Source organism: Impatiens glandulifera, chromosome 5 (genome assembly GCF_907164915.1).
Source record: "Impatiens glandulifera chromosome 5, dImpGla2.1, whole genome shotgun sequence".
In the NCBI taxonomy this organism is placed as follows: domain Eukaryota; kingdom Viridiplantae; phylum Streptophyta; class Magnoliopsida; order Ericales; family Balsaminaceae; genus Impatiens; species Impatiens glandulifera.
In genome coordinates this window covers 3,867,531-3,882,710 of record NC_061866.1, presented here as the reverse complement: position 1 = coordinate 3,882,710, position 15,180 = coordinate 3,867,531, and the positions used below count along the sequence as shown (strand labels likewise).

Genomic DNA, 15,180 nt, shown 5'->3' with positions numbered 1-15,180 from the left:
AGTATTTTGTAAAACTATTTTCTTAACTTGTTAGAAAGTTCAACGATATTATTTGGTTGATTATCGTAACTTTTTATTCATACCATATACTGTACTGAATATTTCGGTATATGAAAAATTATATTGTTACCGTATCATTATTTCAGTATATCGAAATCTATCTCTGTATTATACAATTAACATATCGTTTATACCGAATTAAAGGTATTCAGCGATTTCGATACGATATTGGTATTCGTTCATACCCAAAAATGTAAAATTTTAATTATATTTTAATTTTAAAAAATTAATTTTTTTAATTAAATTAATATCAAATTAGTTTAAATAATAAATTATGTTTAAATTTTTCCTACAAAAATTAAATTAGGTTTAAAGAAGGAAATAAAAATAAATTTATTAAAATTAGTGTTTTTTTTAAAGTGGGTCTCAAATCTATTTAAAAGATAAATAAATTTATTAAGAAAGGTGTGATTTTTTAAAATTTCAATAATTTTAAAATAAAAGTTAAAACTTAATTATTTATAAAAATTATATATATATATATTAAGTTAAAAAATAAAGGTATATATTTATTATAGGCACCCCCAAACTTTGAGACAGGTAGTAATTGGGATTATATCTTCATTTGTTTCCAGCGTTTGGAAATGAGTATAGTTTGGCGTTTTGAGTTTCAAATATGTATCTTTGATATAACCCTAAATGGCGATTGGCGCGGAGATAAAATTCTGTGTGTTAAAACCCTAATTATTGTTTTTGCTCCATTCAAGCTCAATCAAAACTCTGAAACTTTACATACTTGGAGTGCGTACTAGCAATGGCGGATCCTAGTTTACCTGCCACAACTAACATTGACTATATCGACGAAGACGAAAGAAATGAAGCCGATGTACACATTTTCATAGACGAAGAAAGCGAAAACGATGACGAAGATCAATCACTAGGCATGGAAGATCTATCAGTAAGCGAGGATGAAGAAGATCTATCAGTAAGCGAGGATGAAGAAGATTTATCAGTAAGCGAGGATGAAGAAGATCTATCAGTAAGCGAGGATGAAGAAGATTTATCAGTAAGCGAGGATGAAGAAGATCAATCACTAAGAGAGGATGAAGAAGATCAATCACTAAGCGAATATGAAGAAGATCTATCAGTAAGCGAGTATGACGAATATCAATCACTAAGCGAGGATGGCGAAGAAGAAGACGAAGAAGATCTATCAGTAAGCGAGGATGGCGAAGAAGAAGAAGATCTATCAGTAAGCGAGGATGACGAAGAAGAAGAAGAAGAAGAGCAAGAAGAGGATATCGTGGGTGGTGGCGGTGGAGATAGTGTTGTTTTTGTGGAAGAAAAACAGGCATGTGAGATGGGTGGGAATGGAGGAGAGGCGTCCTCATCACAGGCTGGGTCTACAGGCGGGGGACTCTGTAGAAGCGAATTGGACTCTTGCCCTATTTGTTTGGATGCATTTCACAGTGACGGCGACCATCAAATCTGGTACGGCCAAGTAAACATATTTATCATTCTAATTCTCCCGCCTCTTAATTTGATTGGGAAAACATAAACCCAATGAAACAACCAAGACTGCATGAAATGCTGGATGAAAATGTTTAAGCTTTGCTGAAAGAAACCCTTTGATTAACATTACTGAAATGGTTATTCTCTGGCAACTCAATTCACCTCTGTTATGAACAATTCTAAATGCAGTTGTCTTCCTTGTGGGCATTTATATGGTTTGTCCTGCATCAAGAGATGGCTGAAAAAACATAAACAAAAGGTGCCATTTGTACTGTGTTAGTTCTTGATGTTTTTATTATTATTATATTTATCTAGTATCAAAGCATTGGTTAAATCATAGTTTTTTATTGGCTCCTCTGTTATATATTTCCTTGTGCAGTGTCCTCAATGCAACAAAATATGCACGTTGAAAGATGTGAGGAAAATTTATGGACAAGCATTTGTGGTTGATCAGGAATTAGTACAAGTAATGACATTCATCATGATCTTCTTCCAATAGCTAGTACATTGATTTTCATTAATGAGATTTCAACTGATTTAAGATGCTCTCTTTGATCTCAGCTAATATCCAAATTCCTTTTACAGAAATCTCAGTATCTCGAAGCTAAATGCACTTACCTTGAGAAGGTTAGAGAGGTTTTCAGAATATCATCTTCTCATTGATGTCAAAGTATTCAATTCTCATCTATGACTTTTTCCGTTGAGGGATTTTCATATTGTTTTCGAAACAGATAATCCTCTTGTTGCAATAATATTATTATCTATACTATGTATCTGAGTCACTAAAGATACAAGTTAAGCACACATGGGGTTATAAGATCTATACATATTGATGATTAAGACCGCTTGTATGTGAAAAAAGAAAGACAAAAATGACATTCAATGAGTATTAGCATCATGTCATTTATTTGTGTTGATTAATACTGTTGCATTTACTTCTGTCAGGATCTTGATTGGGAAAGGAAAGAGTTCGAGCAGTTACATAGTGAATTACAAGTTGAGTCGAGGAAAATAAAACAATTGGAGTCTCGAATACAGGAACTTGAGACACAAAGATTAAGTGAGACACAAAGATTAAGTGAGACACAAAGAGAGTTTAAAAGAGAGTTTGAAAGAAAGTTTGAAAGTCATAGAGAAGAAATCCAGAACCAGCTATCGACGATTATGGCGAGATATCCTCCACCTCCGGATCAGTTTGGTATATGATATTATTTAGAACTAGTTTTATCTTTTAGAACTTTGACTAGTATATGATGAATCTTTGGATGACTGAATTTTTTGATGAACTGAGATTTTGGTTTATTGGGATATGAATTTTGGTATATTTTTGTTATAATTTGTGTATGGTTTTCAAAATTATTTTGGTTTAAATAGGTATAATCGGTTTTTCAACCATTTTATTTAAAAAAAAACAGATTCTATTGATCTCGATAATCATTTAAGAGTATCACTGAAAATTAATTAAAGACTCTTGACAATGATTTTAGATTATTACAGTGAGCAATGATTTTGCTCTCGGTAAAAGAATTGAATTATCACCGAGAGTGATTAGTGCTTTCAGTAATAATATTATCTCTGATGGTTTCAAATGTTCTCGGTGATACTAATTTTTCCGTCACCAAAACCTTCCGAGAGCATTTATTGTCATCGGTGAAAACCATCATCGACGACAATTAGGCTTTCACCGAGAGTTTTTGTCTCGTTAAAATCCATTATGATAGGAGGAAGATTGTGAGAGGCAACTTTAGTATAGGGAAATGATTGGAGTAGATATTGGTGGGACTTTGAAACTTAAGAACTCGTGAAGGCATGCAATTAATGAGGTATATGGCGGTGGAAACCACGTCTCCCCAAAAATGTTTTGAAACATTACGTCGTGAGAATGAAACAGTTTGTAGAGCAAAAACATAAGGGAACATGTTACCTCTAGAAGATACAAATTTTGCGTTCAATCACTCTGTGTTGTTTGGAGTGTGAACACACTAACTAAGGTAGAGAATGCCTTTCGAAGATAGAAATTGATTGAGCAAAAAACAGCTTTTCAAACTTATTAAGGGTCGGGGTGTTCTAAATGATATAAATGATATGTTCTACTTTATAACACCTTCACAAAATATATGGGTTTTTTCTTCTCTCTTTATTATTTTTGACTTATTCTTTAAAATAATTAATTTTTGTGAGGGTGGTACATAATAGAACATATCATTTGGAATAGCAGATTTGAGCCCTTGATTGAGATGTGTAGCCTAAAACTCTTTTGGCAATATCAACTTTTATAGCTTGAATTGATGATTGAAATTGAGTTTGTATCATTGTGTGAATTTAGAACATATCATTTGGAATAGCAGATTTGAGCCCTTGATTGAGATGTGTAGCCTAAAACTCTTTTGGCAATATCAACTTTTATAGCTTGAATTGATGGTTGGAATTGAGTTTGTATCATTGTGTGTGAATTGTTAAAAAATATCATAAACATCCTATTTTTCTTTCATAAGAAATAACTTTTAAATGTGTGTGATCATCAACAAATGCGACAAACAAACAATGATCATTGAGAGATTTGACTCTAGAAGGACCCCATACATCGCTATGAAACCATGCAAATGATTTAGAAGTCATATAAGGTAAGTGGGGCAATGGGTACTCGATACTCGTGGATACCCGATGATCGGGTTTAGGTATTTTAAATTGGGTTCGGGGTCGGAAACGGGGAGTGAAAAATGATACCCGATCAAGTTCGGGGTCAGGGATAGGGAGTGTTGAAAACCCAAACACGATACCCGATACCTGAATATATATATATATATATATATATATATATATATATATATATATATATATATATATATATATATATATATATATATATATATTGATAAAATTTAAATGAGTTTACAAATTTCATCTCATAAGTCATAACACATCACGTTAACATCATTTCATTCATTTGTAACAAGTATTTTCATCTTTAAGTAAAAACTCTTTATCAGATTCTTCACTCTTCACTTTTCATTTTTCATCTTTATTAAACATTCTTCAACTTCTATCTTCAATATTCTCTCTAATTTTTGTTCAACTCCAAGTCTTCAATAACAAAAAAAAAGTTGTTATAATTTTCACCTTTACAACCTCAAGTAAGTAATGTTTTAATTTTAGTTTTCAAAATTTCAATATTACTTGTTTTTATTTAATAATGTTAGGTCTGTTATTCAACTTTTTCAATCTTATATTTATTTATTAACTTAATCTTTGTAGTTTCTTCTTCAGTGTTAATAGCAACAAAGTTGACTTCTTCTGTAACTTTTACAAGACTATAACACATAAGTAAATAATAATACTTTCATTATATACTTTAGTCATACTTTCATTACATTTTCCTATTATATATAATATAGGCATAACTGATATATGCGGTAAGAGATTTAGGCATACTTTCATTATATATAATATGTTAGAAATACTAAGTAAGTTAATTTTAAACCGGCCAAACATTTCTTAAAACGTTTTTAACCGGCCAACACTTACAAGTTTTGAATATTTATTTTAAATAATAAAAAAGGAAGAAATTGTTAGAAAAATTAAGTAAGTTAATTTTAACCGGACAAAGAACTTAATCAGTCTCAAAATTCCTTTTGCAGGTACCGCACCAGACCGGTTGAGACACTCTGTATCAAAGAATCCGGACAATCAAGAAAATCGGTTTTACTCCCCCAACCGGATCGGCTGAGATGAAAACCGCATGAAGCATACTTTCCGGCCGGTTTAATATATCGAAGATCTTAAGGCCAACGGGAAAGTATTCAAATTGATAAAATCTGTGAAATATGACGTAATGAATATCTTGGAAATGAACATAAAAAGGATCTGTGATCCAAATCAGAAACATGCAACAAAAGAAATGATGATTAATTGTCCAGATCACAAGCAATCTCCTGAAACAGGCGGCTACCTTCGTGCATGGCTGCCACATGTACAAAAAGAAAGGCTACCTACTCCAGCCGGTTCGGCTGAGCAATCAATAAATGAGAGAGAAATATGACCGTTGTCATATTCTCTATATATAAAGGAAGCCAAGAGCAGTGAAACAAACAGAACGCGCGCGAGCTAAAAACAACTCAGTTCTTAATATAATCAAGCCTGAAAGACATTCTGAGTTCATATAGCTTTTCTGATTCAAAGTGAAACAGTTGTAAGAGAAATCTGTATATTTTACCTTGTGTAAAAGTATTACATCAGTGTGTGAGTGGTGTAACCGACGAGTAGTAAATAAGACTCGATCGGAGTGTTTGGTTGAATATTCCAGTTTAATGAATATTCTTCTCACTGTTTGAGAAGAAGGGGTGACGTAGGAGATTCAACTCCGAACATCCATAAAAATTTGTGTCTTGTGTTCTTGCATTTGTCATTCCCGACACACTTACTCTAACCGAACCGAAACACTATTCACTCAAACCGAACCGGCTTACTCTCCACCTTAACCGATTTCTCCTAATACCTTCCAAACCTAATCGCGTACGTTGCTTCAGATTGAAATAGACATTTCCGCACTTGAACTCGATTCAAGAGTCTGTGACAATCTGTGTAGTGTTAAGAGCGGTTCTAGTCATTAACCAGATTAGTTCCAATTGTTGTGTGTTATGTGTGTTGTTGTAAGCGATCTACCTTTAGCCGAACCCCGGTCCCCTATCAGCGATCCCGATCCTAACAAGTGGTATCAGAGAAGGAATCTTAACACTCAAGCAACCGAAAGAAGATGGGAAGCATGACCCACAACGATAGACCATCGATGCTAAAAAGTGAAGAATTTAGCGGCTGGAAGGTTCAGATGTATTTACATCTGATCACATTGGATGATGAAATGAGCACAATCCTGAAAGAAGGACCGATAAAGATTGAAAAGGAGAAAGGAACATGGACGGCTGAAGATAGAAGAAGAAGTAACCTGAATAACCATTGCATGAGACACATTTTCAAAGCTGTGGACGATAACACGTTCAATAAAATCAGAGACTGTCAAAGTGCAAATGAATCATGAGAAACTATCATTCAGATCCATGAAGGAAACGAACGAACTAAGGAGAATAAAATCTTGGTGGCAACTCAAAAGTATGAGAACATCAAAATGAAGCCGGGAGAGAACATTAAAGAGTTCAATGACCGGTTCACCAGCGTGGTCAACGAGCTGTACACACTTGGAAAAAGATATGAAAACAGGGAGATCATTGTAAAAGCATTGAGATCTTTACCAAGTGCATGGGACATAAAAACCATGGTGATGAGGGAATCAAGCAACCTCGGGTAGATGAAGCTGCACGACGTGTTTGAGGACCTGAAAGCTTATGAATTCGAGATGAAATCTCGGATCGAAGACGAAGCAACAACATCAACCGCAACCAGAGCTCTGGTGACATCGGTGGAACTAGCGATTACTGTATCAACCGCTCCGGCTCCTGTCAAAAATGCTGATTAGATTTGTGAAGACGTGATGACCATGCTAGCGCATAAATTCGGGAGATTCATGAAGAAGAATCAACCACTTAACAACAACTACAACTATAATTATGTCGACAAATCCAATGTAAGATGTTTTAACTGTGACGGTTTTGGTCATTACAGGTCGGAATGCAGAAGAACAAGACGAGACGACCGAAAGCCGAGAAATAACTACCAGAGAAACGACAACCAGAGAAATGAATATCAAAGAAATGACAGACAGAGAACCGATACCGGTGAAGGAAAAGAAATCCAGAAGACACTCATAGCATCTGACGGTGGAAGCGACTGGGTCTACTCCGACACCGAACATGACGAAGAAAGAGTAACCTGCCTCATGGCAAATGAAGAAGAGGTATTCGACTTTTCTTCTGAAGAATTTACTAAAGAAGACTTAGTTATTGCACTCAAAGACATGGTCGCTGAGTTCAGAAACTTGTCTGCTCTTATACTGACTCGGTCAATCCACGAAACCGGAGAGTCAAGTGATACCGTTGGTGAGCCAAACGAAACCACGGTATACGAACCGGCTGAACTATCCTTCGAGAATGAGAAGCTCAAGGAGACAGTTCAATCGGTAACCGAAGAAAACGAGATAACCAAATATGTCACGGCTGCTTAGAAAAGGTCTAGTGAAGCGGTGAACCAGATGTCTAACTATCAACGACATCCCAAATGCAAATTTGGTCTCGGATACAAGAACAACAAATCCGTCAACCGGAACCATTTCAACGGGATGAAACTCACAAAAGAAAATCTTCCCTTTATAAGATTTTTCAAAAGTTCTTCAACCGACAATGAGGCAGAACGTGACTTAAAACCAGAAAAAGAAATAAAATATGTAAGTCCAGCCGACTCGGAAAAATGACTTTATCCTGAGAGATGGAAAACCAACCGACCAACAAGTAAGCAAACTGATACACGTTCACAGAGAACTAATCAACAATCACCATCACCACAAAATAAGGCACTCTTAGGAAGACAAAAAGATGAAAAGCCGAAAACTGATAAAACAATTAGAACTATTACTGGAAAAGTAATCCGACTTATTAAAGTTTGGATCCCAAAGGGACTAATCAACCACGGACCCAACTGAATGTGGGTACCAGAAAGGTAAATATTTATTTTTTGTAGGTCAGAAGGAGAAAGCGGCTAGAAAACTCGGAATGGTACTTAGACAGCGGGTGTTCAAGACACATGACCGAAAACAGTGGACTACTAGCTAATATCATCTATGAAGCCGGAGCAATGATAACTTTCGGAGACAACTCAAAAGGTAGAGCCGTGGACAAGGGTAAGATTGTCCATGACAACCTGTCTATAAACAACGTGCTTTTAGTAGAAAACTTGCATTTTAACCTATTAAGCATTAGTCAAATGTGTGACATAGGGTGTACGGTTGAATTTCATAAACATGCATGTTTAGTTAAAAATCAACAAGGTGATACTCTCTTAACCGGAAATAGGATATGAAACATTTACAAAGTAGACTGGAAAACTAAAACTGAGAATCCGATCTGCATGATAGTTAGGAACGATCCGAGTTGACTCTGGCACAAACGGCTAAACCATCTAAACTTCAAAACTCTAAATTTCATATGTTCTAAGGAATTAGTTCATGGCTTTCCAAACATCAAACTTTCCAAAGATAAAGTATGTGCTGCATGTGAAAATGGGAAAACAAATAAATCATCTTTTAAAAGCAAAGGAAAATTTCAATCCGAACGATGCTTAGAACTACTACATATTGACCTATTTGGACCAGTTAGGGTAACAAGCCTAGGAGACATGCATTATACCATGGTAGTTGTCATGATTATTCTAGATTTATTTGGGTAACATTTTTAGCTTCTAAAAATCAAGATACATCGAACCTGATTAAATTACTTTTAAGGATACAAAATGAGAAATCTATCCGGATTAACAGAATTAGAAGTGATAGAGGAACCGAATTCACAAACAACACTTTAACTACTTTTCTTGATGATTCCGGGATTATGCACGAATTGTCTAGTGCCAGAACACCTCAATAAAACGGCCTGACTGAGAGAAGAAACCAAACTCTTAAGGAAGTCGCAAGGTCAATGATAGCAGATTTGGGTATTGCTAAAAAATTTTGGGCTGAAGCTATCAATACTGCGTATTACACTCAAAATCGATCTTTAATTACCTAACGGCTTACTAAAACACCATTTGAAATATACCATGACAAGGTTCCTAACATCCGGTATTTTAGGATCTTTGGCTGTAAGTGTTATGTTCACATCAACGGAAAAAGTTATTTGACCGCGTTTAATGCTAAATCCGATGAAGGAATAATGTTGGGTTACTCAGCCGTTAGTAAGGCATATAAAATTTATAATACTAGAACATTAACGGTTGAAGAAACCTCTCATGTTGTTTTTGATGAATCAATTGAACGTAACAATGCAGTACCCTTCAACTTTTACAACAGAATGAAAAATTTCAATATCTATTTTGATGATGAAGATGATGTTCCGGTTTATAAACGGTTTGTCAATGATCAAGCGGTTAATGCCGAGACTCAGCCTGATCAAGCTTCTTTACCGCAGAAAGTTGACACATTAGTGTTTACTGAGGAAATCGGTTGGCCTGACTCTGTTCAGCCTACCGATTCGTCTAACCTTGATCAGTTAACTGGACGCTTGGAAGACACTACCAAAATAAACCTTAGAAGGAATAAAAATCATCCTCTTGAATTTGTAATAGGTAACATATCATCACCCGTCCGAACTAGGCAACAACATTTGGAAATATATGAAAACTCAACTTTCATATCACAAATTGAGCCGAAAAAGGTGGATGAAACATTACTAGATCCCGATTGGCTTTTAGCAATGCAAGATGAATTAAACCAGTTTGAGAGAAATAAAGTCTGGAACCTAGTTCCAAGACTGAAACACCAATCGGTCATAGGAAAAAGATGTGTGTTCAGAAATAAACTCAATGAAGACGGTTTGGTTACGAGGAACAAAGCCAGGCTAGTGGCTCAAGGATACAAACAGGAGGAGGACATTGATTTTGAAGAATCATTTGCTCCTATGGCTAGACTTGAAGTCATTATAATATTTTTGGCATTTGCAGTTTTCAAAAATTTCAAAGTTTTTCAAATGAATGTCAAAAGTGCCTTTCTAAACGGTAAACTAAGTGAAGAAGTGTATGTTGAACAACCTCCCGGTTTTAAAAATCCGGAACTGATAAGTCATGTATATCGGCTGGACAAGACCCTTTATGGTTTAAAACAGGCTCCAAGAGCCTTGTACAATACTTTAACAAAATTTCTATTTGATCACAACTTCACAGTAGGTTCGGTTGACAAAACACTTTTCAAATTTGAGAAAAAAGAACACATTTTAATTGTTCAAATATATGTGGATGATATTATTTTCGGTTCAACCGATCCAAAGTTATGTAACAAATTCTCAAAGTTAATGACTGACAGATTTGAGGTGAGTATGATGGGGGAATTAATCTTCTTTCGAGGTCTTCAGGTTCGGCAAATCGACACAGGAACATTCATCAGTCAGCCTAAATATACATCCGAACTACTTAAGAAATTCGGAATGTACACTTGTGTCGAAGCGGCTACTCCAATGAGCTCATCTATAAAACTGGACAAAGACGAGGACGGTCAAGGGTTAGATATAACCGCCTACCAAGGAATCATCGGTTCAATCCTCTATTTAACAGCCAGCCGACCGGACATCCTGTTCGCGGTCAGAGTATGCGTAAGATTTCAAGTCAATCCAAAACAATCACATTATACCGCGGCTAAGAGGATTTTGAAATATCTGAAAGGAACTCAGGACGTGGGACTATGGTACCCAAAAGACTCAAGTTTTAATCTAAAAATTTATTCTAATGCAGACTATGCAGGCTGCAAAATCGACCGAAAAAGCACAAGCGGTACATGCCAATTTCTGGGTGACCGACTTGTTTCTTGGTATAGCAAAAGAAAACCTCAGTTGCCACTTCAATCGCAGAGGCGGAGTATTTAGCAACCGGAAGCTGTTGTGCTCAACACCTCTGGATTCAACAACAACTAAAGGACTTTAGTGTAATTGCTGAAGAGTCTCCAATCTTTTATGACAACACAAGTGCAATAGCGATTACATACAATCCGGTGTTACATTCGAGAATGAAGCATATTGATATCAGAAACCACTTCATTCGGGAACACGTTCAGCAGAAACACATCCGGTTAGAGTATGTCTCAACCGAACAGCAAGTGGCTGACATCTTCACCAAGTCGCTACAGGAAGCTAAGTTCTCTTATTTCAGAAACATTTTGGGACTTATTGATAGTAAACAACTTATACCTTAAAATGTTACTGCATGTTTTCAAAAATCTAAACCTTTATGAAAAACTGTGGCATGAGCTCAGGGAGAAGCTCACGCTTCTCAAAGTTATGATACTTTTATAGGAAATTAAACACTCATGGATGCTAACCGGAAAGATGTCTCCGGTTAAGCTTGGCAAATTCACATTACCAAAATTTCATGTAAATAATTCGTACGGTTCAAATGACTCTCGTAAAACAGACGGTTTATTTCCTAAACTGAACATATGTCGGATTAGTTCGACATCTCTTCACATCGGAATAAACTATCTCGATAAAACTAGTCATGGAAAACTAACCGATAAGTTGCATCATAATTTCGATGAGTGAATTTTTCCGGCTAACTTGGGACAGGTGATCGTTGTTTTCATGCATGCCTTGATGATTAAACCTATGAAACATAAAACAATTTATACCTTAATCAAAGTGAAGACACATGTCTATCACTACAAGAGGAAGACTAACACTTTTTCCATATTTTTTTTAAGCCATTATGAAAATCTTTTGCTATCATTATTTTGTCATTGGAAATAACCATTATACACTCACACAAGTTAACTCTATCATAATTACAAGATGACATCACTAAGCATGCTTACCATCGTTTGGCTATTTAAGCAGCTCATCTAATCCAATCTCAAAACACTATTCATAACAAGAAATCTCTCTAAGCAAAACTATCAAGAAAAATGTTTTGCTCTCTTTCCAAGAAAGTTCTTCTGGCCGACTTTGAATCGGTTGCCAATTCTGAGGACAATGAAGTCCAATGCATATTCAGAGCCCTTGAGAGCACCGGTCTCAAGAGGTTCCTGGAAAACCACTACGCCATTAACTACTCCTTAGTTAATGAGTTCTTTGATATTGCACGGGTGATACACCGAGATATCATCTTTGCCCAAGTTCACGGACAATCCTTTCTCTTCAGTATAACCGACTTCGCAACCTTTTGCGAGCTGCCAACTGAAGGAGTTACCGATCTAACCTACTCTCTAGTGTTCATCGATGAGATGAAAGACCACTTTTCCGGCTCTATGACCCCGGTCAACACCTAGGGACCCAAGAGTTTGCTCGCTAACGAATACCAAGTTCTAAGCGAGATCTTGAGTAAGTCCATCCTGGCCAGGGACAAGTTCCAATCCTACACCCAACGTATCTTCGAGATGATAGCTTCCATCACCGAAGGAGCTCGGGAGAACTGGTCCAAGATCATTTTCGACAACCTGAAGAACTTGATCATCTCCAAGAAAACCAGTTATGCTCCGCAACTGAGCGGCTTGTTTAACCACTTCAACAACTATCACGGTTCGGGTATCATTCTTCACCCGAAACAGTTGTTGACAAAAGAGAAGATTCAAGAGATGATCGACAGATGGGAGAAGACAAAGGCCAAAAAGACTCCAACTGTAGGGCCGTCCCATTATTAATCTTTTCTTGCTTTGAGTCTTTTATATAACCCTAAATGGCGATTGGCGAGGAATCTATTCGATAAAATTCTGTGTTAAAACCCTAGTTATTGTTTTTTGCTCCATTCAACCTCAATCAAAACTCTGAAACTTTACATACTTGGAGTGCGTACTAGCAATGGCGGATCCTAGTTTACCTGCCGCAACTAACATTAAGTATATCGACGAAGACGAAGAAGAAAGAAATGAAGTCGATGTACACATTTTCATAGACGAAGAAAGCGAAAACGATGACGAAGATCAATCACTAGGCATGGAAGATCTATCAGTAAGCGAGGATGAAGAAGATCAATCACTAAGCGAGGATGAAGAAGATCTATCAGTAAGCGAGTATGACGAATATCAATCACTAAGCGAGGATGGCGAAGAAGAAGACGAAGAAGATCTATTAGTAAGCGAGGATGGCGAAGAAGAAGAAGAGCAAGAAGAGGATATCGTGGGTGGTAGCGGTGGAGATACTGTTGTTTTTGTGGAAGGAAAACAGGCATGTGAGATGGGTGGAAATGGAGGAGAGGCGTCCTCATCACAGGCTGGGACTACAGGCGGGGGACCGTGTAGAAGAGAATTGGACGCTTGCCCTATTTGTATGGATGCATTTCACAGTGTTGACGACCATCAAATCTGGTACGGTCAAGTAAACATATTTTCATGTCAATTATTTATCATTTTAATTCTCCTGCCTCTTAATTTTATTGGGAAAACGTAAACACATTGAAAAAACCAAGACCGAATGAAATGCTAGGTGGAAATGTTTAAGCTTTGTTGAAAGAAATCCTTTGATTAACATTACTGAAATGTTTATTCTCTGGCAACTCAATGACCTCTTTTATGAACATTGCTAAATGCAGTTGTCTTCCTTGTGGGCATTTATATGGTTTGTCCTGCATCACGAGATGGCTGAAAAAACATAAACAGAATGTGCCATTTGCACTGTTAGTTCTTGATGTTTTTATTATAATTATATTTATATAGTATCAAAGCATTGATTAAATCTTAGTTTTTTATTGGCTCCTTTGTTATATATTTCCTTGTGCAGTGTCCTCAATGCAACAAAATATGCACGTTTAAAGATGTGAGGAAAATTTATGGACAAGCAGTTGTGATTGATCAGGAATTAGTACAAGTAATGACATTCATCGTGATGTTCTACCAATAGCTAGTACATTGATTTTCATTAATGAGATTTCAACTGATTTAAGATGCTCTCTTTGAGCTCAACTAATATCCAAATTCTTTTTATAGAAATCTCAGTTTCTTGAAGCTAAATGCACTTACCTTGAGAAGAAGGTTAAAGAGGTTTTCAGAATATCACAACGAGCTACTGATCGGTTGTTAATGGAGGAGAATGAAAAGTTTCGAACGGAAATAAGAGAAATGGCGTCTACAGTGAAGGAAATCCGACAGAGGGATGCGAAAAGAGGTGCGCAAATGGAGCAATATAAACAACAAATTACATACCTAATGACAAAGTTTTTACCCCCTAATTAGTACATTGTAGTTCTTTTTTAAAATATTTTTAACGTTTTGGTGGTTCAGAATTTTGGAAATATAATAATATTTTTGTTTATAAATGGTATTGTATATGTTTATGGTTTGATTGATAACCGAGTTTGGTTGCGTAAAAAACGGATGACTTATTTGAGCCATTTTCAGGGTCAATATCGAGAGATAATAGATCATCTCTCGGTATTTCACGAGAGAAATACCAAGAGATAATAGAATAACTTTCGGTATTTTCTCTTGTGGGCATTATCGAGAGATGATCTATTATCTCTCAGTATTTTCTCTCGTGTGAAATACTAAGAGATAATAAATCATCTCTCGATAATGCCCACGAGAGAAAATACCGAGAGATAATCTATATACCGAAAGATATTCTAAAATCCTACGGTATTTTCTCTTGAGGGAACTATCGAGAGTATCTAAAATCTTTTGGTATTTTTTCTTGGGGGCAATTCCGAGAGATTTTCAAATAATCTTTGGTATTTTTCTCTAATGGCTATACCGAGAGATTTACGAATCTATTGGAAACACCTAAAATGAATTACCAAGAACCGCTATACTAACGAATGCCGACCGTTTTTTAATATTTCAGTATTGAGTTACATCGACAGATATATGGTCAATACCGACAATTTTTACTCTCGGTAATGACCATTTTTCACTAGTGTCATCTTCTCATTGATGTCAAAGTATTCAATTCCCTCTATTATTTTTTTCGTTGAGGGATTCTCATATTATTTACTAAACATATAATCCTAAGCTTGTTGTAATAGTATTATTATCTAATATTATGTAGTTGCAACCATCTGTCGCAAATTTGACCCTCATTCGATTAAAGTGTTGTTTCA

General features: G+C 36.0%; 2 protein-coding genes across 2 annotated transcripts; both read left to right on the top strand.

Annotated features, from left to right (window-relative positions):
• Positions 1 to 642: 642 nt before the first annotated feature.
• LOC124938786 (E3 ubiquitin-protein ligase RFWD3-like) lies at positions 643 to 2,814 on the top strand. The gene is made up of 5 exons (XM_047479296.1): positions 643 to 1,491; positions 1,702 to 1,771; positions 1,892 to 1,978; positions 2,098 to 2,139; positions 2,458 to 2,814. The coding sequence occupies exons 1-5, from the start codon at positions 815 to 817 to the stop codon at positions 2,716 to 2,718; spliced, it is 1,137 nt and encodes a 378-aa protein (XP_047335252.1). The 5' UTR covers positions 643 to 814; the 3' UTR covers positions 2,719 to 2,814.
• A 9,999-nt stretch (positions 2,815 to 12,813) lies between these two features.
• LOC124938787 (E3 ubiquitin ligase BIG BROTHER-related-like) lies at positions 12,814 to 14,422 on the top strand. The gene is made up of 4 exons (XM_047479297.1): positions 12,814 to 13,453; positions 13,678 to 13,761; positions 13,866 to 13,952; positions 14,072 to 14,422. The coding sequence occupies exons 1-3, from the start codon at positions 12,948 to 12,950 to the stop codon at positions 13,903 to 13,905; spliced, it is 630 nt and encodes a 209-aa protein (XP_047335253.1). The 5' UTR covers positions 12,814 to 12,947; the 3' UTR covers positions 13,906 to 13,952; positions 14,072 to 14,422.
• The last annotated feature ends 758 nt before the right edge of the window (positions 14,423 to 15,180 follow it).

Excerpts from the sequence above, each read along its gene's own strand:
- LOC124938786 (XM_047479296.1), top strand. The coding sequence starts at position 815 with ATGGCGGATCCTAGTTTACCTGCCACAACTAACATTGACTATATCGAC. Across the intron at positions 1,772-1,891 it reads TGAAAAAACATAAACAAAAG|TGTCCTCAATGCAACAAAAT; the intron begins GTGCCATTTGTA and ends TTCCTTGTGCAG. Across the intron at positions 1,979-2,097 it reads TTGATCAGGAATTAGTACAA|AAATCTCAGTATCTCGAAGC; the intron begins GTAATGACATTC and ends TTCCTTTTACAG.
- LOC124938787 (XM_047479297.1), top strand. The coding sequence starts at position 12,948 with ATGGCGGATCCTAGTTTACCTGCCGCAACTAACATTAAGTATATCGAC. Across the intron at positions 13,454-13,677 it reads GTTGACGACCATCAAATCTG|TTGTCTTCCTTGTGGGCATT; the intron begins GTACGGTCAAGT and ends TGCTAAATGCAG. Across the intron at positions 13,762-13,865 it reads CAGAATGTGCCATTTGCACT|TGTCCTCAATGCAACAAAAT; the intron begins GTTAGTTCTTGA and ends TTCCTTGTGCAG.